The sequence below is a fragment of the Myodes glareolus genome, chromosome 8 (genome assembly GCF_982192425.1).
Source record: "Myodes glareolus chromosome 8, mMyoGla1.1, whole genome shotgun sequence".
Lineage (NCBI taxonomy): Eukaryota > Metazoa > Chordata > Mammalia > Rodentia > Cricetidae > Myodes > Myodes glareolus.
The window spans coordinates 14,764,037-14,791,208 of NC_142033.1; the positions used below are offsets into that span (position 1 = coordinate 14,764,037).

General features: G+C 46.3%; 1 protein-coding gene across 1 annotated transcript; it reads right to left on the bottom strand.

The window, feature by feature from the left end:
• Window positions 1–409: 409 nt before the first annotated feature.
• On the bottom strand, window positions 410–26,369 carry Fam47e (family with sequence similarity 47 member E). The gene is made up of 9 exons (XM_048425897.3): window positions 26,143–26,369; window positions 20,608–20,950; window positions 18,259–18,392; window positions 12,598–12,742; window positions 10,741–10,920; window positions 10,115–10,195; window positions 5,001–5,156; window positions 2,948–3,025; window positions 410–1,455 (listed from the first exon to the last, which is right to left on the bottom strand). The coding sequence occupies exons 1-9, from the start codon at window positions 26,220–26,222 to the stop codon at window positions 1,357–1,359; spliced, it is 1,296 nt and encodes a 431-aa protein (XP_048281854.3). The 5' UTR covers window positions 26,223–26,369; the 3' UTR covers window positions 410–1,356.
• Window positions 26,370–27,172: the final 803 nt, after the last annotated feature.

Genomic DNA, 27,172 nt, shown 5'->3' on the forward strand with positions numbered 1-27,172 from the left:
ATGCATGGCCATAAGCATGCAAACAAAAATAATAATTTCAGTTTCTAAGTTCCTTATATTAGTTTAAATTTTTATTTTATACTTGTACAGATGTTATGCCTGCAGGTATGTCTGCGTACCATGTGCATGCCTGTTGCCCACAGATACCAGAAGAGAGCATCAGATTCACTGGAACTGGAGTTACAGATGTTTGTGAGCCACTACGTGGGTGCTGGGAATTGAACCTGGGTCCTCTGGAAGAGCAGCCAGTGCTCTTAACCACTGTTCTAGCTTTCCAAGACCGCCCCCCCCCCCAAAAAAATAATTTTAAAGTAATAAAATGTAGCGGCTGGAGAGATGGTTCAGGGTTCAGAACCCTTGCTGCTCCTGTAGAGCATCCAAATTTGATTTCCATCACCCACATAGCGCAACACACAACTACCTCTGCCTCCAGCTCCAGAGGATCCGGCAGACTCCTCTGACCTCTGTGGGTAGCCATAGGCATACACAAATAAATTTTTATCTTTAAAAAGTAACAAAACATGTTAGCTTAATTTTCCATTAAATTTTTTGACCTATGACCTTCCCTTGCAAGTACACATTTATCAGCAAGACTAACATGCCTAAGAAGAGAGAAAGAACATCTCAGTTAGCTTAATTCAAAATGCAAGAAAATAATACCATAAAGGAAGAAAAGAGGAGCCCATTCAAAGTTATAACAATAAAAATAGAGCGATTTTGCCTTTACTTATGACTTTATTCTTACAAAGAACTAATATACTTATGTAATTTTCATAACACAAAACTTTGAGGAGACTCTACATGAATTTAGATTCCATAACTGGTAACACACAAAACGCTAAGCCAAGGATGTTGGTGGGCAGCTGCAACTCTAGCCCCTGAGAGGCTACTTTGGGGTTGGGGGTGACTAATTAGAGGTTAGCCTGCGCTACAGAGCAAGACTCTGCCTGAAGAAGGCCTAATCTGAAGACAACAAACAAACAAAGCGTTTCTTGATGGGGGCTGGAGCGCTCAATCAGGAGTTAAGAGTTCACCTGCTCTTCCAGAGAACCAAGGTTCAATTACCAACACCCACACAGTGGCTCACAACTGTTTGTAACTCCAGCGCCAGGGGACTCAACAGTTCTGACTCTGAGGGCCCCTACATTCATGTGTACTCACCCCCAGGCAGACACACACAACTATACATAACTAAAAATAATACAAAAATCGATTAAAGCCATTTAGAAGCATTGTGTCAGGTTTTATATTTATAGATGCTGCCAGGTCGAAGTTTCCGTGTGAGCACTTACCATGACCTACTTAATAATTAAGATAATGGAAGAAAACCCAAGTATGCAGTCAATAAAAGCTGCCTCATCTTCTCCCAGGATTCCTCGCTGTTGGCGTGAGTTTCTTAGGAGTCTTAATATTTTCAGATCTACCTTTCTCGACAGCATGTATCTTCTCAAGGAACTACAGGAAAAAAAATGAGAATCTCTTCATTAGAAAGCTTTTGTTGAAAAGCTATACAGCCCTCCTGCTGTAATGCCCCAGCGTAAAGACTTCACTCCACAGATTCCCTTATGTGAGGCTAGAGTTTTGGGTCGAGTGACAGCCCCTGTCTTCGGAGAATACAGCAAACAGTGAGAGAGGCCTGATGTCCTTCTCTGGCCTCAGTGGGCCACAATCATAGCCACGGTGGCACATGCCTGTGACCCCAGCACTTAAGAGTTAGAAACAGGGGGATCATAGGCTCAAGGTCACTAAAACAAACACCAAAAACAAATATACCTACATAATATACAAAAGTATATAAAATGCACAACATTTAATATTAATAAGCAAATTTTACATACTCTACATAAAAATATATATAAATAAACTTATGTGGACTTTCTGTGCAGATCAAGCAGCTATCAAATGCATATCAAACCCAGTACGTATAGAGTATATACATAGAGAGAGTACAGAGTAAATCTAGCCAGTGGTCTATCACTGAGCTCAGAGCTAAAGGAGATACTCCATTGAACTCTACGATGGAGTGTTTGAATTCTAAATCTCCATCCCGTGCTCTAAATTTACCCAAAGCCAGGCTGGTTCTGAGCATGCTCAATGTGTTCATTTATTTGACATTAAATATAAGCCACCATTAGTCTTGTCCCTCAGAAAATAGAAATCCAAGCAGACGTTGAGGCACATACCTACACAGCTCGTAATTGGAGGACAGGACAGGGGGCTCTGAAGTTCAGGGTCAGGCTCGGGTACATAGTGATTTTGAGGCTAGCTTGGACTATCTATACCTATATAAGACGTTATCTCAAAACAATAACTATGGAGACAGGGGGAGAAAAATGGAAGAAGAAAAAAAAAGAAAGAAAAAGAAATCTGATATCTTGCTCTAACAATCTGAGTGCTTGGCTATTCTGCCCTCTGCAGAGCCTGAGGGACTTGTTGGCAAGCTGTGAACAGCCTGTTACTAGCTAAGACTTTGGTCTCTTATGCTTAGTGTCCAACTGTTAGGGCGCACTGGGTGTGTGGGTGTCTTAGCAACAGGTTGTGCAAGGCACATACTATATGTATCTCTATGCCAAGCACTTTGGTGGAGAGTGGACTTCGAAACATCAGGAAGACAGACCCAAAGGGCTCCGTCTGGAAAGCAATGCTGTAATGTGTTTGTTTTTGCTTTTGAGACAGGGTTTCTCTGTGTAACAGCCCTGGCTGTTCTGGAACTCTCTTTGTATTCCAGGCTGGCCTCGAACTCACAGAGAATCACATACCTCTGCCTGTAAAGTACTGGGATTAAAGGTGCGTGCCACCCGGCTCATAACATTGTTTTATTTGACTGCATCCTTCCTGAGGTTTAAGGGTGCCAAGAGACGACTCTCCGATTATGTTAGGGTACTTCTCACCCACACTGTCTTCTTCAAAGCCCTCAGCAGGTTCTGCAATCCTGCTCTTCACTCACCCTGGGCATCCTGTAACCCCTGCTTAGAATGAAGTCCTTAAAGGCCACAGTTCCGTGTAGGCCTGCAAGCAGCTCCGCCTGAAAGAGCAGATTAGGAGAAATAGGTGGGAGCTGCTGTGAGGTCCCCCCTGTAGGCACTGCCTTCACACTCTGAGGTCCATCAGCTAAGGAATGAGGGTTTTCAAAGACTTCTAATTTCAACCTTCTGTTCATTTATTTTCTTACACTTGTAAGAATAAGCAACAGATTTCAGCAATTGAAAAGATTTGACTTTGTATATCTAGAAACTGACGAGAGAATCTATCCACCACTTATAGATTTTAATTCTAATTTTTTTTACATTTATCTGGTAAGGGAAGCAAATGAGCCATCTCAGTGGCCCCACAATTTACAGAGCTTAGTTAAATGGGCACAATAATCAAAAACAGACTTGCTCTGGTCCCAAACCCTCGGGATAGTCAAGCATCCTTTTGATTTTTTTTTCTTTACATTTATTTGAACTCAAAGAGTGGATGTAGAAATCCACATACTGAGGTTCAACTCTTTCAGGTCATTTCACCACCCAAACCCAGTGTGTCAAATCCAGTGAAGACTCTCGGGTTCTCGGTAAGACTGCCACAGTGGCTGTCCCCCACCCACAGACCACTGTGGCCGCACCTGCAGTGCAGTCTCAACCCTCCCTTGGATGAGATGAAAGTGTGACTGATCAACACCACGACAGGCTGGGCATGGCACAGCATGCCTGTCATCCTGGCACTTCAGAGGATCGTGAGTTCTCGGCCAGCTTGGACTACATATGCAAGACTATGCCTCCAAAAAGACTGCTGTAGAACAATTCTGTCGTTTTGACTCCTCCCTGTGTCTAGATCTCCTAATGAATAATTATCACTGTAATAATTATACCAACTGTATTACCCAAATAGAAAAGACACTATTTGTTCATTAACTGACCATAAGTACTCAGACACCATACATAGTTTTTTGCTGTCAGAATAAAATATTAGTTATGAATTAAATTCTCATACATTTGGGCACTCCTACACCATGCACTCAGAATTCTAAGTGTTATTTATATTATTTTGAAGTTTATTCAAGCATGTTGTGCTAACAGAGTTATGGCATACCTCACTCCTAAAAAACAGCTTTTTAAACCCAGCACAGGGAAACAGAAAACGTCTACCCACCATGTGTCTGAGCTTTCTGACCTGCAGAGCCTGGTAGGCAGTTACTAATGAAGTATCCACATCTGCACAGGGTTTCCCACCCAGTGTCTGGAGACACCCCGGTCTGCTGGAAATGAGAAGCGGCACACAGATGTGCTCAGCAGAGTCTGGTGGAGAGTGCTTCCTCCGTTTCCAGAGCAAAGCGATGCCCTTTGCTCTAGTAGGTGCTTGTGCACAAGAGACAGGCAAGCACACCGCTCTTCTTCAGTAGAGCAGGGCCTCAGCATGGTGGGGCGGCTTTGCTGCTCTGTCACCTCCAAGTGTTTAGTCCCCCCCTTAGAGCGTGCGTGACTACTGGATTCTGGTGAAACTTCCCAAGTGCAGTCCTGATTCTGATGGTCACCTCTTGCCGAGAGGAAACAAGCTCCGCACTTAGTCACCAGAAACTTCATGACGGCACACCAGTTCTGAGCACTGTGGGGGTCCTACCTGGCCACCTGCCCTTTAAACATTTGTTCACAGAAACATTGTTCAAAATGGTAATAATGGCTGAGGGTGGAGGCCTTTAATTCCACCAATCAGGAAGTACGAGGATCTCCGAGTTTGAGGCCAGCCTGATCTATATATGGAGTTCTAGGGCAGCCAGGGCTACATAGCGAGACCCTGTCTCAAACACAAAATGTCAGGAGTGCGGTCTCAGTTCAGAGGCAGCGTACTTACCATGAAGACAGAATTCAAGTCTTGCTCACCACATGCACTACATAACTCATCTTGCCTTTCCTGTGGCTGACTTTGAGACATAAGCCCTGGGAGTTTGGGGGAACCTCTGTGCCCAACCATGCAGTGATCATCCGTGACTCAGACAACCATGTCACAGCACATGTACATACCTGCTCCCGAAGATGCTTTTCCAAGTTAGAATCCTGAGCTTTGTGTGAAATCTTGGGATCAACCAAAGGTTCATCTGCTCTTTGCTTCTTCCACAAGTTGGTCTTCAGATACCAGGCTCCATACCTCATCTTCACCCGCTTTGGCTTATGAGGATTCTAGAAAAGGTAACATAATTCCTGGGTCGTTAGTTGGCAGTGTTTACTTGTTTATTGGTTGGCTGATCGCTTCAATAATCTAACAATAATCTAAGGCTCATCTTATGAAAGGTGTGCTATTGCTTAGAATTTACAGCCTGTCCTTGCCAATTATTTTACAAAGTTCCAACGTGCTTTGATTTTTTTTTTTACAAAAGAAGCTTGCATATTCATACTTAGAAAAATAGAGTAACGCCTATGAACATGGCCTTGAATGCAGACAGATCTAGGCCTGAATTCAGTCTTTCCCTTTCTCAGTAGCTGCAAGTCCACGGGAATACCCCTTAAGTTACCAGTTTATCATCAAAGCAGAAATAACAGGTTTCTACCTCCACAAGAGCTTCCTGAGGATTATGAGAGAGAACATATGCAAAGTAGGTAGAAATCAGGTAAAAAGCACTTATTTCACCCTGAATAGTTTGGTTCACTGGAGTCTTTTTCAAGGTCCCAAACTGTTCAGTTAAACTCACCAAGCCCCGCACTATGCTGAGCCCTGGGATCATGCGTCTACCCCTCTAATGGAAAGAGAAAACACGGAGAAAGAGTGGGTCTCACTCTCTTCTCTGCTCCTTCCACTGTTGTGCTCCGAGGATGTAAGGACAACTCGAGCTGGCTCCCAGCCAGATGCCACAGATATAGTGCTGCAAGCTGCCTTATCACAAACAGACGACTCCTGGGTGGAACACAGAATGTGAACACACAGTTCTGGGTCTGCCTCACATCCATATTTTCACGATTATTCTACATGCATGAATACTTGCCTGCACCTATCACTTGTGTACCTAGTGCTTGTGGAGGCTGAGGAGTGCGTTAGATCCCTGGGGCCAGAGTTAGAGATAGTTGTGAGCCATTACGTGGGTGTTGGGAACTGAACCCAGGTCCCCGCTGCAAGAGCTACAAATGCTCCTAAATATTGAGCCATTCCTCTAGGCCCATATATATTAGAGATTTGCTTTAAATTGTGTGCGTGTGTGCGTGCGTGCGTGCGTGTGTGTGTGTGTGTGCATATATACATATGCGGACTGGTGCCAAGGAGGTCAGAAGAGGGCATCAGTTTCTCTAGAACTGGAGTTACGGGCAGTTGTGAACTACCTGACGTAGGTGCTGGGAACCAGCTAGGACCCTTTGGAAGAGCCGCGCTATTCCTCCGGCTCCTCTCATCTGCATTTAAACCATGTAATGGAAAGTGTGGGGCGTTCGGGAATTACCCAGTCCGTCTAAATCATCAAACACTGCAGCTGATGGGGGCAGCCCCTCCAAGGGCTGGACTTCGCACACTCTCTCCACGCATCCTGACTTCCCTCCCCCTTTCAGAACACGCCCATCACACTCCCACAATGGGGCCTCACGTATGTCCTTCCGATGCCCAGTTTCTGCTGTTTCTGGTAGTATCTTCCCTGACCACCCAATTTAAAAATCTGCAAGCCTCACAGCACACCTTGGCTTCTTTGCCTGCCCCAGTTTTCACGGCAGCGCTGGCCACTGTCTGATATGCTCTGTATATTTTCATTGCATCTTTTGTACTGCATCTCTTTGTGCCCCCTGGAATGTAAGCTTTGGAGGCTGTTCCCCACTGTACCTCCCTAGCTTCAGCGGCATGTAGGGCATAGCAGGTGCTCTATAAATATTTGCTAAATTACAGTACTGTTTCTTAACTCTACCACTATTGACATTTGGGATGGGATCATTCTTTGCTGAGGTGAGGTGGCTGACCTCCTCACGGTGGGATATTTAACAACCAACATTCCTGGCCTCTATCTTTGAAATGCTAGTGGTGCCTGCTGAGTTAGGACAACTCAAAATGCCATCTGCAAACATTGTCAAATATTCTTGGGGGGAGGGGGAGAAGGGTGCAAAGAACTGCTGAATTAAAAGAAGGGAAACTGAGAATGGGGTGAAAGAGTGGGGACAGAAGTGGGGCCCAGTTGAAGAACAGAGGTTGCTAATGTACTAATGATCTTCCATGTTTTACTTCCACACAACACAATTTCTTTGAAGCCTTTATTGAAACTGCCCACACCCTATGCTTGTTGGCTCGGTCATTTCTTCTTAACGTGTACACACAAGACATCATTCTGTTGCAGTTAATCACTTGCCTGTTGACTTTGCTAGACCGTAAGTCCTGAGTGCATGAAGTATTAACACCTTTGAACACACAGATGCTCAGAAATGTTTGCTGGGTGAGTGAATAGGCAGACAGATGAACTGGCAAACAGAGAGAAGAGAAAATAGAAAACTAGGGGCACACAGTGCTATAAGGGGTGGAAAATAAGAATACAATAATCTCAACCGATGTACCTATTGATGATAATCTCAACCAATGTACCTATTGATAATCTCAACCAATGTACCTATTGATAATCTCTACCATTGTACCTATTGATAATTTCAACCAATGTACCTATTGATAATCTCAACCAGTGTACCTAGACGAAAGAAACATCCACAGCAAAGTTAACATACACCCTCATCTAAAAGGAGACAGAGATCCACGCAGAGAAAGGGGGTCTTCAGATAGACAAAACACGTGAGCAGAGCTACAGTGGGAGGAGAAAAAAACAGATTTAAAGAATAACAGGGCAGAGTCTAGCAGTGCCGAGAACTGTGGAGTAGAAAACTAAAGAAGGGGACTTGCATTTCCAGAATACAGACTGGCTTTCTCTCCTCATTTCCACATTTGGATCGTAGAAAAAGAAAAAGAAAAAAATTAGCCTGCAGTAACCAGGACAGTAATCCCTGGGGGGAAAGGGACAAACAAAATAAGTGCTGTAATTGCCTGCTGACTGCAGAGAAAGAGTCCCTAGGGAGGGGGAGGGGAAGCCCAGAAGCAGCCCAAGGGACTCACCGGACGGACGGACAGAGGGAACAGAGGAATCAAGAACCCAAGGATAGCCATGCAGCGGAAGTTTACAGCACACCGCACAGAAAAGACACAGGGCTGCAGAGGGTGTGGTGGGGTGAGGTGGTTGTCCCCTCTCTGCACATGCAAAGAAAACCACCCAAGATCAGGGGAAGGACCAGCTAAATGCACTAGAGGGAAAGGGCCTGGTAGCTGCATAGGGCTGTGGCCAGCTGCCTCTTCCTCCGTTCTCAGGACCAGGGAGGACACACTGAAGGTCTTGCTCAGAACTACGAAATAAACAGCCTGAGACCAAGCATCGCTTTTGTTGTTTCTCAAGGAATCTTTAAAGCAAGATCCCCAAAGACCAGACATTTCTAAATAACTTGATTGTATCCCAGAACAAATTCCAAAAATATTTATAAACATGCCTAAGTGCCCCAAACACTCATTCTGGTGAAACCCACAATGCTTAGCGTCCACTCAGAAAACCAGCGGACATGGAGCGATGCAGAAAATCATAGCGCATCTCGAGGGCATACGCGAGTTCACGGGAACCGACACAGAGCAGACACAGGGTTCTAACAAAAAGACATCAGAGCAGGTTCTCAAACTGGACCTCGCGTGTTCCAAATTAGGTGGAGACATGGAAAGCCAACGCCCATCAGACGTCTAGACAAGAAGATTGTAATTATGAGACAAAACCACCGATGTTTCAGGGACAGAAATCATAGAATTTAAAGTCGTATCAACAGAAAAACATGAACAAAGGAGAAAAACACAGAACAGAAGCGGGGAGCCGGGACACAGAGTCAAGCCTCTTCATGTGTCATTCAAATGTAGGGGAAAGACTGAGAAGCCAAAAACAGACTTGAAGAACTAATAGTCAAAGTTTTTTTCAAAATTCATGAAAAAAGAACATTGTACACATGTGTGGAAATGTCAGAACACATCCATCATTTTGTGCAAATAATACATACTAATAATTTTAAAAAGCAAAAAAATGTATGAAAATTGCAAGTCCAATAGTCAAAGAGGTTCAGGGAACTCTTAGCACAATAAGTCTGAAAAGAAAGGTTTATGAGTGTGTGTGTGCGTGTGAGTGTGTGTGTAGGTGAGTATTTGTGTGAGTGTGTGCTTGTGTGAGTGTGTGCATGTGTGCATATGTGTGTATGCATGTTCAAAACCACTAACAAAAAGAAACATCTAAAAGCGACCGAAGAAAACAGCACTTGGGAAGCAGAGGTCAAGCGTCTCGTAAGATTCATCAGAAATAACTCAGGCAAGACAGTGGAGCAACAGATCCATGGTACTGAAGTAAGGGCAAAAACTGTGAACCTAGAATTCTGCACCCACAAAACACTGTGTGTGTGTGCGCGCGCGCACATGCGAGAGTATTGTGCAAGCATGTGTATGAGGGGAAGTGCATATGCTTCTGCACACATGTGCAGGGCACAGGGCCAGCTCTGTGCCAGCCCTCACTTTTTATTGCTTGAAGAAGGTTCTCTGTTGTTCACTGCTGAGATGTCAGGCTATCTGGCTCTGAGTTTCTGGAAATCCCCCCAACCCCTGATGCCACCATGTCACCATAGGAGAGCTGAAGTGTCAGACATGTGCTCCCGTGTCTGGCTTTGGATGTGTTCTCAAGATTTAAACTTAGCTCGTTCTGTTTATGCAACAAGCGTTTTATCTACCGCGCCATCTCCTCGCCCTGAGAGAAGTCTTCTGTTTTTCTCTTCAGAGAACTAAAACTACATGGTAAGACATGTGAAGAAAAAATTACAGGTAATTCGAGCTAATTAGAGATAATGTGCTGTTTTTGACTTTGAGGAAGACACTCCCTGCTCACACAGGCGCTGAAGTCTGCTGTTTGCTCTCACAATGAGGCATGCGTGTTTATTGACATTGGCAACTGAACAGAGAGATAAAAAGACCATATTGTTGGGGCTCCCCATGACACTTCTCTTCCAAATGCTGCTGCAATTCTTCTTTCTCCAGCCATGCTTCCAAGTTTGCGAGAAGAAAGAGATCCCAAAAGGAGCAGTGGATGGAGAACCACTCAGAGGTTAAAAGCACTCACCTCTCTTCCAGAGGACCGGGGTTTGTTCCAGCAGCCATCACATTCTCTCAGGGAAAGTCGACCATCGATGAAGGGTTTGTCCTGCAGAAGGTTCACACAGACTCATAACCACTTGTGATGCCAGCTCCAGGGGATCCAACGCCTCCACAGACACCTCCCGTCATGTGCATATATTCATACACAGACATACACACACAGACACACACACACCTAAAATGTGTTTTAAAAATTCTTAACAAAAACAATGTGTGGTCAATTCAATTCAAATAAGAATTCTTTGGACATAAGATTTACAGTGTTCACAATCATCGTATTACTCTTGGTTATAAATAATAAGCATTCATTAATATTCCCATTAGATGCTATAGTTTTAACATAGGAAACACTTTAAAAGACTCTCTGACAGTGGGGAGTCAGTAACAGTTCCAAATGGTATGTCTTCTTCATATAAACCACTATCATAGATACCAAATACCAATTCTCTTATCAAATATTTATTAAGTATGATAACATTCTGAGAGGACGGCTTAAAAAGCCAGAGCCCCAGAGAGCCAGACTTCAAGAACACGTAAGGCTTTAACGTAATTCAGTTTCCTTGGATTTTCGGCTTGCTTTCCTGAGGTCACCTGTGCTCTCCGGAGTCGCCTCTCACGGTCTGGTTTATGGCACAGGCCTGCCTCCTGCAGTTGACTCGGGACAGAACGCTTTGGGGCTCTCATTGCAGGAAGCACAGCACAGCTGCGCCTGGTGTGATAGTCAAGGTCAAACTGCTGCAGGATGAACTCCTCCTCGATGGGCGAACTTCCCTGCAAGGACACGGCAAGGAGTGAGCGGAGGGCAGGAAGAGAATCGCCAGCAGAAATGAGGGAGGGCGTGGGAGTCAAACAGTCCTATAAAATTCTATGGACCAGCAGTGCTGTGGGTAGCAGGGAGCAGGCATCCTCTTCTTAATCATGGGGGTTAATTCTGACACAAACACATGGCTCACGCAGAAAGACCTGGATTCGGCCTTTTTGGAGAAAGGTTTCTCTCTCCCTATCAGATCTCACGCTGGTGAGGTCTTAATTAATTAATCACAGCCTTAATTAATTTTGGCGATGACTTCTGGCATGTCTTGAGGGAAACTTGAGAGTAAAGTCAGGTAAAGAGGTCAGCAGGACTTGAGAACAGCACCAAAAAGCAGCTCAGCATCTAGGGCCTCAGTCTCCACGTGCTTCTGGGTAATTCTCCTTTCCCCCTTAAACCCTTCGAATTATATTTGGGTCTGGAGGGTAGTCACTGCTAATGTAATAGGACTAGAGAGATACATTAACCAGGGCTGGCAATATCGCTCAACTGGTAAAGGTGCTTGCCAACAGGCTTGATAAGCTGAGTTCAAATCTCAGAACCCACATGATAGCAGGACAGAACCAGCTCTTACAAGTTGTCCTCTGTCACTGTGACATGTACATGCACACGCGCGCGCACATACACACACACACAAATACATAATTTAATAAATGTAATGAATATGTGTGTAAAATACTTTGACTAAAAATTACTAATGCATAAAAAAAAATCTGAGAGTGATGTAATACTGGAAGGTCTTAAATTTGAGAGCAACATCAGGCTACCAGAAACTCTGCGGAGACTTGGGATGAGCCTCAGAAACTGGGGTTCTGGGAGGGCAGGTGAGGAAAGGCCTGACGACCACGGCAGACATCTCACCCTTCAGAAAAGCACCCATGTCAGCGCAGCCCACAAGCACTCACAGACAAGGGTGCCTGGGAGTGTGAACTGAAGCAGGAATGAAGGCTGCGGACGAGTCCTGTCACTAACGGAAGCGTCAAAGACATCTATGGTGTAAAATGGAGACAGCAATATTCAATTAGCTCCTGCTTACACACTTGGCAGAAGTTTCCTGTCCCCATAATTTCTACTGTCAATGACTGCCCAGACTGATTCCAATACAGCTGACAATTTCAGACTTTGACTCTGACGATGTTTACCAGAAACAACTCGGAGCTTGGTGTGTTTCTTCAGCCCTAGAGTCTGAGCCCAGGGCCTCCCTCAGGGACAGAGGCACACGGAGCCGGGCTCTCAGCTGTAGCTTTAGGAGTCAGGGCTGTGGGATAATGCTCTTGTACACTGTAAAGATTTGTCCTTCGTATAGGTTTAATAAAACACTGGTCAGTAGCCAGGCAGGAAGTATAGGTGGGGTGACCAGACTAGGAGAATTCTGGGAAGAGGAAAGGCAGAGACACAGTCACCAGTCAGACGCAGAGGAAGCAAGATGAGAATGCCGTGCTGAGAAAAGGTACTAAGTCACGTGGTTAGACACAGATAAGAATTATGAGTTAACTTAAACTATAAGAGTTAGTTAATAAAAACCTGAGCTAGTAGGCAAACAGTTTGTAGCTAACATAAGTTTCTGTGTGATTCCTCAGGACTGGACAGCCAGGAGATGAACTCATAGCCTCTGGTTACAAGTCACCCCAACTTACAAGAGCCTTGGCCCAGTCACAGAAGTCTCGGACCCCTCTGTGCACGTTGTCACAAAGGAGACTTTCTCGATAGAGGGAATTCACTTCACTTGGCTTTTCTTCACAAAGCCACTGGCCTGAATGTGACACCGGCATCTTCTTGGGGCTAAAGACAATGAGATCATCAAAGAAATAAGGATGAGGTTCAATGAATCCAAGGGAGTCCCAACAGGTATCACTGGGAAATGAGATCAGACCTCTCAAGGTCTCGGAAAGGTCATAGTCAAGATCACATATCCCCATCAGTGCCAGAGATACAAGTGTGTCATGGCTAATCATACTGACTAAAGCTTAAGAACATTAAATCCAGGGTCATGACTTTCAAAATTATGAGTACCACGCATTATTACATGTGCATCTAGAAGCTACTACACTTGAAGTTGACATGTAACCTTTTGTTTGTTTGTTTGTTTGAGACAAGGTTTCACTATAGTTTTGGAGCCTATCCTGGCACTAGGTCTTGTAGACCAGGTTGGCCTCCAACTCACAGAGATCCACCTGCCTTTGCCTCCTGAGTTCTGGGATTAAAGGCGTGCTCCACCACCACCTGGCTTACCTGTAATCTTAAGAAAACAGAAATTCATTGACAGTGTTCTCACACACACACACATAGACACACATACACACAGACACAGACACACACACAGACACATATACACACATACACACACACATAGACACACATACACACAGACACACACACAGACACACACACACAGACACAGACACATATACACACATACACACACAGACACAGACACACAGACACACACAGACACAGACACATATACACACATACACACACAGACACAGACACACACAGACACATACACACACACGCACACACACACACAATCTCTGACATCCAGCCCATCCATGTCTGCTTCTCTGTACTACTGTGAAAGGCTCTCACTGGCGTTTCTGCATTGTCTATCTTTCCTCCCAATCCCCAATTCTTTATTTAAATTTCAGGCCAAGTGCTCACTGCTGAATGTAAGTCTGAGCAAGTTAAACCCAGTCACCCACTTTCCAATTCATAAGGTCGAGGTCCACTGTAGTAGAGGAAGAACCTTAAACTTCGGACCCTCCCACCTGTACCTCATAAGTACTTAGATTGCAGCCATGTGCCTCTGCATTCTGTTTAGCTGGTCCCAGAGATCAACCCCAAGACTTTGTGTGCACTATGCAAACACTCACAACAACTGAGCTATAGCCTCGCTTCATATCCCTTCCTGAGGGAGGCATTCCCACAGAGCAGCCTCTGAACCTACCGTCTTCTTCAGATATCCACAGATTAACTTGTCTTCCATTCAGCTAAGAAATACTTCCTAAGCACCAAATATGGGCTGGAGATGAAGCATTGGGAATTAGTATTCAACTGTAAATACAACCAAAATTGCTGTCTTCACTTGCCTTCAACTGAGCAAGAAGGACAGATTAACAGGCAGACCAGCATATGCCAGACACTCAGGAACAAGACAAAGGGAAAGTAAATGAGGGAAGGGCTGGAGAAGACTGCAGAAAATTATCTCATTGTTGCAGAGAAAGTCTCTCCACTAAATGACACTGAGCACAGACTCGGACGAGGAAAGCACTGGACCAGCTAAATATCAGACCGGGCAGCCTTGGTGTGGATGCACGGCACGTGCAGTCTAGTGTGACTTTTGTCTGCACTAGGAAGCAGCAAGGGAAGGCTGAGCGCAGGAATGACGCCCAGTGTGTGAGACGATCAGGTTTGCTCTGGTGACAAGCAGACTTCAGGACCAAACAGCTTAGCCGCTGAGTGCACCTTAGGCCAACCTCGACCCCCTCAATACAATGCCCAGACTTCAGGACCAAACAGCTTAGCCGCTGAGTGCACCTTAGGCCAACCTCGACCTCCTCAGCTCAATGCCCAGGACCCACGCTGAAGATGGAGAGGACCAACTCCTACAAGTGGTCCTTTGACCTTCAGGTGTACGCTGTGGTATACACATAACCCCCACACACTAAAGTAAATGAAAATGTAATTGTTTTAATTTTAAAAAGAGGGGAATGGACTGGGGAAATGGCTCCACGGGTAAAGTGCTTGCTGCACAAGTATGAGGTCCCGAGTTCAAATCCTCAGAATCCTCAGAGAGCACAAAAAACTAGGGTGGGCAACACAAGTCTCTAATCCCAGTGATCTCCTATGGAGGGAGGAGGCAGAAACAGGAGACTCCCTGCAAGCTCACAAGCCAGCTACAAACAACCAAGAGACCCTGTCTAAAACAAGATAGAAACCACACACACGAGAGAGAAAGAGAGAGAGAGAGAGAGAGAGAGAGAGAGAGAGAGAGAGAGAGAGAATATAAAAGGAGAATTTAGGCTTGGAGGCCATGAAACCAGTTGTTTCAGTTACTGTTCTATTGTGATGAAGAAATGCTATGACCAAGGCAACTCCTATAAAGTATTTAATTGGGGCTTGGGGCTTGTTTACATCCTAATCCACAGGCAAGAGGCAGAGGGAATGGGAGGGAGAAGGGATAAGGAGAGAGGAAGGGGGAAGAGGGGGAGAGAGAGAGACTGGACCTGGTGTGAGCTTTTAAAACATCAAAGCCCACTCTTAGTGACACACCTCCTCTAACAAGGCCACACCTCCTAACCCTTCCCACGCTTTAGTGACTAAGCACTCAAATATATGAACCTATGGGACCACTCTCAGAACCACCACACAAGTTAGAAAGCTATTCTGATGATGCAAACAAGAGACGGTAGAACAGACTAGTACTGCTAGTAATGCTAGGATTGCTAATAATACTAGTAGGCACTAGTCAAATAGAGCGCTTCAGATTTCACAATGACCATTAGTTGGCAGGTTGCTGTTGTTCTGGAAGCAACTGGTTGCTGTGTCCTCACTATGTGCTGAGCTGTGCAAGGCAGAGGAGGACTACAGAGAGAAGTGAAGATTTGGTTTCCACCTGTACAGTCCCTGGTGTTAACTACAGGTCCAAGAACTAATCCTGGATTGTCCACTTGAAAGTAGCCAAGATCACTTGGGTATGAATGTACAGAAACGGAAGTACTTCAAGGTTTAAAACAAACAAAAATCAAAATAAACAAACAAACAAACAAATAAAAGACAGCTAGAGCTACACAGGGAGACCATGTCTCAAAATAAATAAATAGATGAATGGATGGTTAGAGAGATAGATAGATAGATAGATAGATAGATAGATAGATAGATAATAGATGATTAATAGATAGATAGATGATAGTAGATAGATAGATAGGTAGATAGATAGATAGATAAATAGATGATAGATAGATAGATAGATAGATAGATAGATAGATAGATAGATAGATAGATAGATGAATGAATGAATAGAGAAACCAGTCAAAGGAAATCAAAGAGAGGACAATGAGAAAGCAAGGAAAAAGAATGTATGTTCCAGAAGCTAAAGGAAGACAGGTCATGAGGCTGGGTGTGGTGGTTCACATCGGTGATCCCAGCACTGGGGAAGCAGAATGACTGTCATCAGGCCAGCCTGGTCTACAGAGTGAAACCCTGTCTTAGAAGGAAAAAGGAAACAGTGTTAAGGGAAAGATGGTGTCACCAATTGTGTCAGTTGCTATGGAAACAGTTGTGTACTAGTATGGTAGATCCAAACAAAGCTGATCCCCCTCCCCAGATGACAGTGTTGGTGACAATGTCCTAAACAGAAGAAATATGGCCAGGTTAAAAAAAAGGATTATTAGGTAGACAGAGGCTGAAATTCAGTTTCTGTTGACCAGGAATCCCCTTTCCTTTAGTCTCCCCCAAGGCCGACTCCCTCTGGCAAGGACATCTATTCCCAGTCCATCTGAACAGCCTGCACCAGCTCAAAGCCCCCATCCTGTTTGCTGTTACATCAAATCCGCTTGCTTTTCCACCATTTTGCTCTTCTCTCTGTCACCCCCCCCCACCCGCGCCGCCACACCCAGAGATAGTTTTGGCGGTTTGATGCCCAATTAAACCTTTCTACCCATGGAGTGGTCTAGCCTGGTGCCTTCACTGTGTCCTTGATGACAGTGTGGTGGCCAGTGAACACTTGCTTAATTACTGTTAGGGTCTGAATGGGAAATGTACCCCCTAAGCTCAGATATTTAATACTTGGTCGTTAGTTGGGGCTGCTCAGATTATGGAACTTCTGGAAATAAGGTAGAAGAAACTGTTGGGGGCAGGGCTTGAGGGTTATAGCCTGACCCTGCTCCTGCCCCAAGCTCTCTACTCTCTGTTGGGCTTCAGGAAACAGGTCCCTGGAGTGCCTTGGCGGTACTAGGTGAGGCTGCCCTACCCCCATGTCTTCCCCGCCATGAGGGGCTGTACCCTCTGGAACTGTGAGCTGGAACAAGCCCTTTCCCCTGACACTGCTCTACCAGATATTTTGTCAGGACAATGGGCAAAGTCCCTGATGTGGCAGAATAGGTGTCAATGTGACTTTGATCAAGGGCAAGGTCAGTGGAGTTCAGCGGGCACCGAAGAGGAAGCTTGACTGCTGTGGGATTCAAGAGGGAATGAGTTTGGATGCCTCCTTCAAATGCTCTTCTCAGAGGGAAGGCTAGGGTATCTGGCCAAGGGAGCTTGTTTTCAAGAGGGGTGGTGTCGCCTCATGCTCTGAGAGGACCGTGGAGGCCTGTAAAGAGATCAAGTGCTAATCCTTGGAGCTTGGGGTCCTCTACTTTTGAAGAGTCTTTGCAGGTGTGATTCGTCCACACTTCTGAGACTGGGAGATTATCTTAGATTATCTTGCTGGGTCACACACACCATCACAGGCGTCCTTGAAGGACAGAGAGGGGTGGACCTGATACACAAGAGCAGGCCATGTGAGGACACCAGACAGAGACACGAAGCTGCTAGTCTCCAAGTTTGGAGCAATGCAATGTGGTCACAAGCCACGGAACTCCAGCAGCCACTACAGACCGGAGGAGGCAAGGAGCAAATTTCCCTGCAGCCTCTGGAGGGAACACAGCCCTGCTGACATCTGATGTGATAGTCATTTCAGGCTATAGGCTCAGAGCTGTCAGGAAATGTTGGATGAACATGTCCATTGTTTTAAGCCACCAGGTTTGTGTCAAAATTTCCCAACAGCCAAAGGAAACGAATGTATATGCTAACAGCCAAGCTCACCTCTTTGAAATTCCACATTTCCTTTATGATACGCAAACATATTCATATATTACAACTGGACATATAATTATCCAACCAACCCCTGGCCTGCCATGTTAAATAAAGTCAATTCATTAGGCCTTTTGCCGTCCTCTTGTCAAATAAAAGCTAGGTGGGTGCCCATGTTTATTTATCGACCAGATCCATGACTAGTCTTCCACTGCAAATCCTTATTGCCATTGCTTCTTTAAAAAGTATTCTAGATACCCAGGTGTGGTGGCACAGGCCTACAATCCCAGTCTTGAGAAACACAGGCGGGAAGACCAGGCATTAGGTCATCCTTTGCATCATGACAAGCTGGAGGTCAGCCTGGCCTAAATGAGACAGAGAGGGGTTTTTTGTTGTTGTTTTTTTTTTAACTAACAAAACAAAACACCCAAATTAGGAAAATTGTTCTCAATATGATAAGAGCATCCTAGAATGTTCATCAAGGCAAAGACATCAGCAGTACTCACAGGCACATCTGAGAAGAACATTTTTCTTCAAGTTCTGTGGGTCCCTTCATTAATTTTCTGGCATCCCGACAACAAGCCCATGTCTCCTCCAAATTCTTCTCAGGGTCGAGTACCTCCAGCACCTGCAATAAGAGCTACAAAGAGAAAGCAGACTTGGGGTAGGGTAGGGTGAACACCGTAGGAAAGGGGGCCCCAATTCTATAACAAAGTGCACCAAGTCGCTTCTCTGGTCTTCTTTTTCAAACGTCATAGAGCCTTGTACTGGGTAATGCGCTGCAGGCTGTCTGTCACCTGGACACTGGGTGCTCAGGCTGTGTGCCTGTGAGCCTCCCCCAGACCCCTAAGGACCCAGAACTTGGGGTGTCTCCTTGAACCTCCGTGGTTCTTGATTGCTGGCATCTCAAGCATCACTCACGCCCCTATGGATACAGTGTCTGCAGTTTCCTTTGAAGAACCACCTCATCAGCTGGGGGAATAGCACAGACAGTAAAGTGCTTGCCTTGATTGCAGGAGAACCTGAGTTCCACCCCCAGAACTCATGTTAAAAAAAAATCTGGGTGGGGGCTGGAGAGATGGCTCAGCGGTTGAGAACATTGCCTGCTCTTCCAAAGGTCCTAAGTTCAATTCCCAGCAACCACATGGTGGCTCACAACCATCTGAAATGAGATCTGATGCCCTCTTCTGGCCTGCAGGCAGACACACAGACAAGAATATTGTATACATAATAAATAAATAAATATTTTTTAAAAAATCTGGGTGAGATGCACACTTATAATCTTAGGACTAAAGTAATAGAGACCTGCTTGTGTACCCAGCTTGGTGAGTCCCAGACCAGTATGAAACATTGTCTCCATAAAACAATGGTGGGCACCCAAGGAACTACAGATGAGGTTGTCCTCCTACTACTACACAGGCACACGTATCTCAACATACACATGACCCCCCCGCCCCCACACACCAAGAGCCATCTCTCTTTCCTCCCCCATCCACTTGGTCCTAGTTGGCCTAACCTCACCTCCATTCTTGCAAGAGCACACCAGAGCCACAGTGACTAGCTTAGGGACGCAGCAGGCTCATGAACCAAGTGGACCATGGAAACTAAACTGTGGGTCTGGATTTTTCTGGGATCACATGAAAAGGATGTGTTGTTCTTTTGCTGCAGTTGTGAAGTCAGACCTGAACTGGAGATCCAGGCCGCCGACTCAGCACCGTAAGGTGACCCTGCCTCAAAACAAAGCTTATGAAACCTAGGTGGGGAAATGGGACTGGGAAATGAGAACCAAGCCCCCACGTCATGGCCATGCTCCACGAGATGCCGTAGAACCACCTCTTTATTTGAAACCCCCGGGGAAGGGGGCTGGAGAGATGGCTCAGCAGTTAAGAGCATTGCCTGCTCTTCCAAAGGTCCTGAGTTCAATTCCCAGCAACCACATGGTGGCTGACAACCATCTGAAATGAGATCTGATGCCCTCTTCTGGCCTGCAGGCAGACGCACAATATATAATATACAGAATATTGTATACATAATAAATAAAAAGATAAATTTAAAAAAAAAGACAGCTGGAGCGGGATGAGAGGGGTGGGTGGTGAGCTGGGAGAGTGCAGATAAGAGGCTCCCCAAAGCCAGGCAGGGGCTTGGCTCCACTGAGCAAGAGGGGGTTTTGAGCAAGGGAATGGTGCCGCCAGACTTGCCTGTTTAGCCTCACCAGTCTGCCTTCCTCCTCAAATCTCACACAGCCCAGGATTTGTTTAAGGCTGTGGTGGGCAAGTAGGAAACCATTTCTAAGCTTTCTAGCGGATGGCGGAGGTCAAATGAGGAAGCCATTCCTAGAAAAACTACTGTTAGCTCAGTGAAAAGTAGCCATTTCTTCCTTCTTGCTGGAAACTGAGTGCCGTTTTGAGATAGAGAAGCAGGGTAAATGTGCCGAGGACCGTGCAGATGAATTAGGAGCAGCCTGGGACACTCTTGACACAACAGAGTTCCTATTCAGGCCTGGCCTGGAGGATACGGTGAATCCTGCTCCCCTCCCCGTGGCCTTCAGATTCTCTCCTCAAGTTCTTTAAAAAAAAAAAAAATCTTTTTGCCCTGGGCTAAACAGACCTAAGTGAGATGGGTAATTCCCTGCATGGCTTGCTGTATCTAGAAAGTCTCAAGGCAAAGTCAACAGAGAGGGTTTGGGAGCCAAACTGCCTGTGGGGGACGGTCTGCTAGGTTGAAAGGCTGCACGGGAACCTGAGGGTATGACCTCCTTTCCTATAACGTGCACCCCAGGGCCTCCTGGGCACCTGGAGAGAATTATTTTCAGACCCTCACCCCAGACTGCACCCCCTCAAGCCCAGACAAATCACCTGAGGGGGCAGAGCTTCTTCCAGATGTGGGTAGAGAGTCAGGGGGTGCAGGGCCATGTTATCTTCCACATCCAATAGGAATGCCTTCCTCGCCTGTGGAAGCTTGGATAACAGGGTGGCCCCCTCGGGCAGTCCATTCTGCCTCTTCTTGGGGGTAGCTTGGGGAAGTCTGTGATGAACATGAGGCAGAGAGACATCCTTGGGGTGCTGGTGTTGGTGACGGCCTTTCGGGAAGTCATCCAGTCCCTCTCTCACAAACACCCAGCGCCGGCTGTTCACAGGTCCCGGGAACCTCAGCCTCTTGGGCTTCATGAAACTCTTGGAAGGCAGGGTCTCCAGGTGCCTAGAAGACACAGGGCAGGTGATGTGCATCCCAGGACCCAGGTGGGAGAAGGGGGTAAGGAGACAGGCCTCCATCTATTGTGAGGGAGGGGCAGGGGGCAGAGGAAGAGGGCGTCACAGGAGGCTGAGTTACCCATGCTCTGCAAGCCCCGACCTTGTGTGTCCTGCTGTGTTCCCAGGGCCTGCTCCGATCGCCCACTTAAGCAAAGCCACTGTTCTGAAGGGGACCTGTACCTTAGCCTGCACACATCCTTAAAGCATCAGCTATCCCTGAGCGCATGTATTCTAAATACAGATGCTTTTTTAGCGAGTACTCTATTTCAAAGTCTTACCTGTGCCATCCATGACACTATATTTTAAAGGCCCATCCATGTGTAAATTTAAGCATTTGCTATTCTAACTACTTCTGCCATGTTAAAAAAAAAATCCATTGTGTTTGCGAAGAACAGTCAGGCCGGTTCCCCTCCCAGAGACAAGGGGCAGCAGTATGGCAGGGAGATCTGAGGTCCCCGTGGCAATGTAGCTCTTGTGATGAAGAGTTTACTGTCAGCTTGACTGGATTTGGAATTGCCTAGGAGACGCACTCCTTGGCATGCCTATGAGGACATTTCCGGGAGGGCTAGCTGAGGAGGGCGAACCACCCTGAATGTGGGTAGCGCCGTGCCACGGACTGAAGGCAGGGACTGAAGAGAGGAAGCGCTGGTATTCTCCATTCAGTGTGAAGAATCCCAGCTGCAGGAGTCACACCATGAACTCAGCCCTGCCTTCCCCACCACTATAGCCACTTCCACCTCAAACCCCGAGCCCAAAGAGATCCTTCCCCCATGCGTGGCTTTGCGTTGGTATTCTGTCATGGGGATGAGAAGGGTAACTCCTGCAGCCCCTCTGTAACTGAATGAATCCATGTGTTAGACATCCTCTGTGGGCCCTTGTGGTGGTTTGAATGAAAATGGCCCCCACAGGCTCACAGGCAGTGGCACGACTGGGAGGTGTGGCCTTGTTGGAGGAAGCGTGTCACTGGGGGCGGGTTTTGGGGTTTCAAATGCTCAAGCTAGTGTCTCTTTCTCATCCTGCTTCCTGCTGATCCAGATAGAACTCTCAGCTCCCTCTCCAGCGCCATGTCTGCCTGCACGCTGCCACCGTGCTTCCCACCATGATGATAATGGACTAATTTTCAACTGAGGAGGAAGACTGGGAAGTGATAGTCCATGAGCTGCATGAAGTCCACAGCGTGTCATTTAGATCTGTGTGTGTGTGTGGGGGGGGGGTGTACAAAGTCTGACAAGTGGGTTTATGGACAATGTGCCTGCTGCCCAGCCTAATCCCAGGACCCACATGGTAGGAGAGAACTGTCTCCAAAAAAATTGTTCTTTGACCTCCACACGCACATGATGGCTTATGTGTGCAAAAAGGTGTGCATACACACACATACACACATAGATAAAGTTTCTTTAAAGAACCATAACAGCTACGCAGGTGGGGAACTCCCCACAACACAGTGGGGAGCTGCTTTCAGTGCTTTCATATATCAGCCTATTTCAGTGTCGTAACAACCCCACGTAGTCAGTACTAGTGCTATTCCTATTTATAGCTGACGTGAGGCATAGAGAAATTAACACACACACGCACACATGCACACATGCACACACGTCAAAAGCTATACAGGTGTAACGCGCTCCAGGGAACCCAAAGCCTCTGGCCTCCATGGGCACACACACTTAAGTGCACATATCCACAGGTGTGCGCGCACACACACATACACGTATGCACAAACATAGAGGAGGGACTAGAAACACTAAAAATAAATTCTAGATAAAAAGTTCCGTGGTGAAGAGGTGGCAGGCCTGGGATTTCTAATGTAGTTCAAAGCACCAGTGAATGGCGGCTAGCTGCACGCTGGAGCTGATCATTTTTATAATTTTCTCCTGAGTTGTCTGGCATCTCAGGTCCCCTTGCAGAATCCAAAGGCTTTCTATGTTTTGGACCACTAGATGCATATTTTCATGGAGCCACAGGCGATCTTCCACTGTTTACCTCAGGTGAGCCATAGACGTTTCCTTCATCCCTCCTCCCCTCTGACTTTCACAGCCCGCATCTCTCTGCTTCCTTCCCCTCTGGGCTCCCACTAGGACGGAGCAGTCCAGTCACAGGGATGGGATGGAAGGGACAGACGGCACACGGGAAGGAAAATGATACCAGATCTAGAATATTCAGACACAACCAGTGATAAAGGCAGGCCTCGGAACCCGGGCAGCTGATGGCCCTAAGTAATGTCAGCCTGCCTCAGACATTTTGAAAGCTATTGTCTTCCCTTTCTTCCCTGTCCTGTTAGCCATAATGGCCCTTTATACTAAATCCAATCTTTGCTGTAACCATCGTCACACATTTATAAGAGATTCTAGCCTGGTTCTCAGTGGTTTCCAGTGAACCCTAGAATCTTCTTTGCCATATGTAAGTATACAGGTGTGTTTGAGGAACTTAACCTCACTGCATTCTAAAAGTCTCCATGAAAGGACCAAAAAATAAGTTTGCAGAAAGTTTCTCCCTGCCCTTATAAGTCACTCTCCAAACGGCTCGAGGTATGGGTGTGTTGAGCCACATCTCGTCTTGGGGTTTATGACCAGTCAGCTCTACCTATTAGCAAATAACCCTCCATAACTATCTTCATAAAGCTTATATTCTATATTTATAACTAACTTAAACACCCAAGCACTTCCTAAAATCAGTAAACAAATTAAAACATTAAATGTCTTTGCTTTACTACAGCCATACATCTCAAAATGGGAACTGCATAGTAGCTAGTTTGAGACTCAGAATTCTGAAACTGGCAGAAGGCCTGAGGGAAACTGAGTCTCCCTAACCTCCCTTTCAGTTCTGAGAGGTGCATGGATGTAAGAGGAAGGGCCTTCTTCTACTCCATCTTCTCATAGATAAAAGCTTAACTCTGCATTTTCTTTTCACCTTTATTTGCTCATACATTTTGAGAGACAGCCTCCTATAGCCCAGGCTACTCTCAAACCAGCCTTGTAGAGGACACCTTGAGCCACCTTCAACTTCTGAGCCTCTTGCCTCCAGCTCCCGAATGCGCCATCTCATCTGGCTTTAGGGTGCTGGGGGCTGAACCCAAAGCTTCATGCTAGGTATGCACTCTGCAAACTGAACAACCCCCCAACTTCAGCTTTCCATTATCTGCTTAGGCCCACAAATAATCTCGCTTGACCAACAATATAAAACTAGAACCATTTTCCCCTGAATGTTTGCTATTTTCACAGACATTTGTATATGATACATTGACACTTATCCTAAGGAAATGAAAATATATTTTCTTTCAAAATCAAGCACAGAAAGATTCATGGCAGCTTCGTATACAATAGTCAAAAACTGAAACTAGCCTGGATGTCTTCAAGTGCATAAAGAAACAAACATGCCACAGAGCACACTCCTAAGCAACCAGATGAACAAATCGTTGACAAGCATAGCATGGATGGATCTTACAAGCTTTATGGGTGAGAAGAGTCGGTATCAAAAGAGCATGGCCTATGTTGTTCTAGCTTGCTAGCATTATTTTTTATTTTTACTTATTGATCACGTTCCCTGGACTTGGAATTACAGGCACTTGTGTGCTGCCTGGTGGAGGTGCTGGGAACCCAACTCCAGTTCTCTGGAAGAGCATCAGGTGTTCTTAATTGCTGAGCCATCTCTCTAGACCCTAGGTAACACTCTTAAAATGCTCAAAATTACAGAACTGGGGAACAGATTTGCGGTTGGTCTGGGGAAGAAAGACTGACAATGAGGGTCCCACAGTTGTTCCTGTGTGGTTGGTTGATGTAAAATGTCCCCCACAGGACATTGTGTTTAAACACTCGGTCTCCAGCTGGTGGCGCTCTTTTTAGAGGTTATGGAACTTAGGGGGACATGAAGCTTCTCTGGTCTTCAGGGTAAAACTCCTGCTCTGCTTCCCACCTATCTGTGATCCTGATCGCCCACGATGTGTGCAGTCATGCCAAGAGCTCTCATCTCCGTGGATGAGGCAGCCTGGGCTGCCCACTTCCCTCACTGGCAGAGACCCATACCTCCCAAAACGATGAGCCAGAGCCAGCCCTTCTCTGTTTTCCCCATTCCACAGCAATGGGGAAGGTAATTAATACTGATTATGAAACAGTTTGGAATCTTGAAGTATACATATGAAAATTCTACAGACGTGAGAGCTGTAAATGCAGAGATCTTGCTTAACCACTTGGACCTTGTGCCAAGGTCACTTTCCTGGCATGGTGGCACGTGAGACAGTGCCATCAGAAGACACTAGGGAAGGCTCTGTAGGATTTTAGACATTCACCATCTCCCCTGAACCTACAATTATTTCAAAGCAGATAGGTTTTCAATGCAGGGGGCGGGTGTTAAGACTTCATAAAGGCTCCCATAGATAGAGAGCACTGTGTTCTACGTGTGGCTCATCCCAAGGGTCCTCACAGACCTGCAGGACTGATTCACTAACATGTCCAGTTTCACAGTAAGAAAACAAGAGCCCAGAGTGCTGGGTGTGGTGGCACACCTCAAATCATGCTCTCTGGAGGCTGAGGCAGGAGGACCACCAGCTTAAGGCTAGCCTAGGCTACATAGTGAGCTACTAGCCTTTCTGATTCTAGGTCTGATGCTCCATTCATCATCCATTGAAAGGCCTCTTCACCAACCAGAACTCACTCTCAAGCAAGGGGAAAATAAAATCCTTTTCCCTGCCTCACCAACCCTCCAAGTAGTGACCTGTCTTCCCAGGACTTCAAGCATCTCCCACCAAGGGTTCTGCTGGGCCAGAACCTCCACCTGAAGGGCTAAAGACTCCAGGTATTGCAGATGCCATGAGCTGAACCAGCGGTCTGTTTAGTCCCCAACTGTGTGTTGCAGGCAGGAGCTCAGAGGCCTGAGCTATAGTACAGACTCCCTAGAGGCCACTGTGTGTCCCTATCTGGCCTGGGGACTTCAAAGGACTTCTCCTGGGGCTTGTGGCAAACAAACCCAAAAGGCTGTGTCCTTTAGGGAACGGGGATCCAGCACTGATCTTACTATTGCGATAGTAAGATCACAGGGGACACCGTGAAAGGCAACTCCAAGCAGCAAGGACCTTCCCCGCCCAGCCCAGGGGATCCAGGCTTCCCAGATCAGCGGTTGCTTGAGTCCCAGCGGCACCTTGCTTACCACCGCCCGCAGTTCCGGTGCTCCTGCAGCAGCCTGGGAGGCAAAGCCGTGGGCTGGAGCAGCTGCCCACGCTCCGCCATGGTGTCGCCAGCTGCAGGACCACTGCCGGTTCGTGGGTGGCATGTTACCCCACGGCTGCCAGAGTCGCTAGGAGACCAGCACAGCCCTGCTCTGCCCAGACCTGCCCAATCTACCCCGCGGCAACTGAGGCACCCGACAGTACAGGGGCTGAGCTGACTTCATCTTGAGTGCACTGGCCTGAGGGGAAGGAGTCAGGCCTACATTCAGTCAGATTTTCCTGGTGGAAAGAAATAGTGTGCATCTCCTACGGAGAAATTTCCTAGAGACTGGAGGATTTTTTTGTTCGTTGGTTTTTTAAATAAATATTTACTGCGGAGAAGCAGCCAAGCAGGAAAGGGGGGGGAGAAGAAAGGGGAAGGGGGGAGGGGTAGGAGAGGGAGGAGGGAGTAAAGGGCAGGAGCTAGCTTAATGGAAGAGTCTTTGGCACTTCCCCGTCACAGGTACCCGGTGTCTAGCCACCAAATGATGTCCAGTCAGCGTCCCTTTCAGCTCTTGTGTTTTTAAATCCGTCAGTTTTAAGTCACTTGACGCACCTTGTCTTCCCATCCTGCTGGCCTGGTAAGCAGGGTCTCCTGTAAACATCAATTACAGGAGAATGTGTTTCTATTTTATGTTTGCTTGCTCCTTCTGATAGTCCTGATTTCCTGAAAAAGGGTTCCTACCTCAGCTGCCCCCTGAAGTCTCCTTCATAGGTTACCTGAACGCTAGAATTAGCTAGGAACACACAAACTCTTCCTTAATGAGTGCTTCCTAGGCCCTGGTTAAGGGAGAAGGTCACACAGGAAGGGTTAGCAGAAATGCTGACCACAACAAAAAGCCAGACAAAGCTACCTTAAACAACACAGAAGCAGTGATCATGTACTCTTTCTTTAGAGTCACAGAGTGACTATTTTTTTTTTGTTTGTTTTAAGATTTATTTTCATTTTATTTATGTGTCTGCTTTTGTCTT

Coding starts and splice junctions, on each gene's coding strand:
- Fam47e (XM_048425897.3), bottom strand. CDS start 26,222: ATGGCGGAGCGTGGGCAGCTGCTCCAGCCCACGGCTTTGCCTCCCAGG. Junction 18,393..20,607: donor AAGAAGCTCTGCCCCCTCAG/GTGATTTGTCTG, acceptor TTCTCTTTGTAG/CTCTTATTGCAGGTGCTGGA. Junction 10,921..12,597: donor GTGACTGGGCCAAGGCTCTT/GTAAGTTGGGGT, acceptor GTGTCCTTGCAG/GGAAGTTCGCCCATCGAGGA.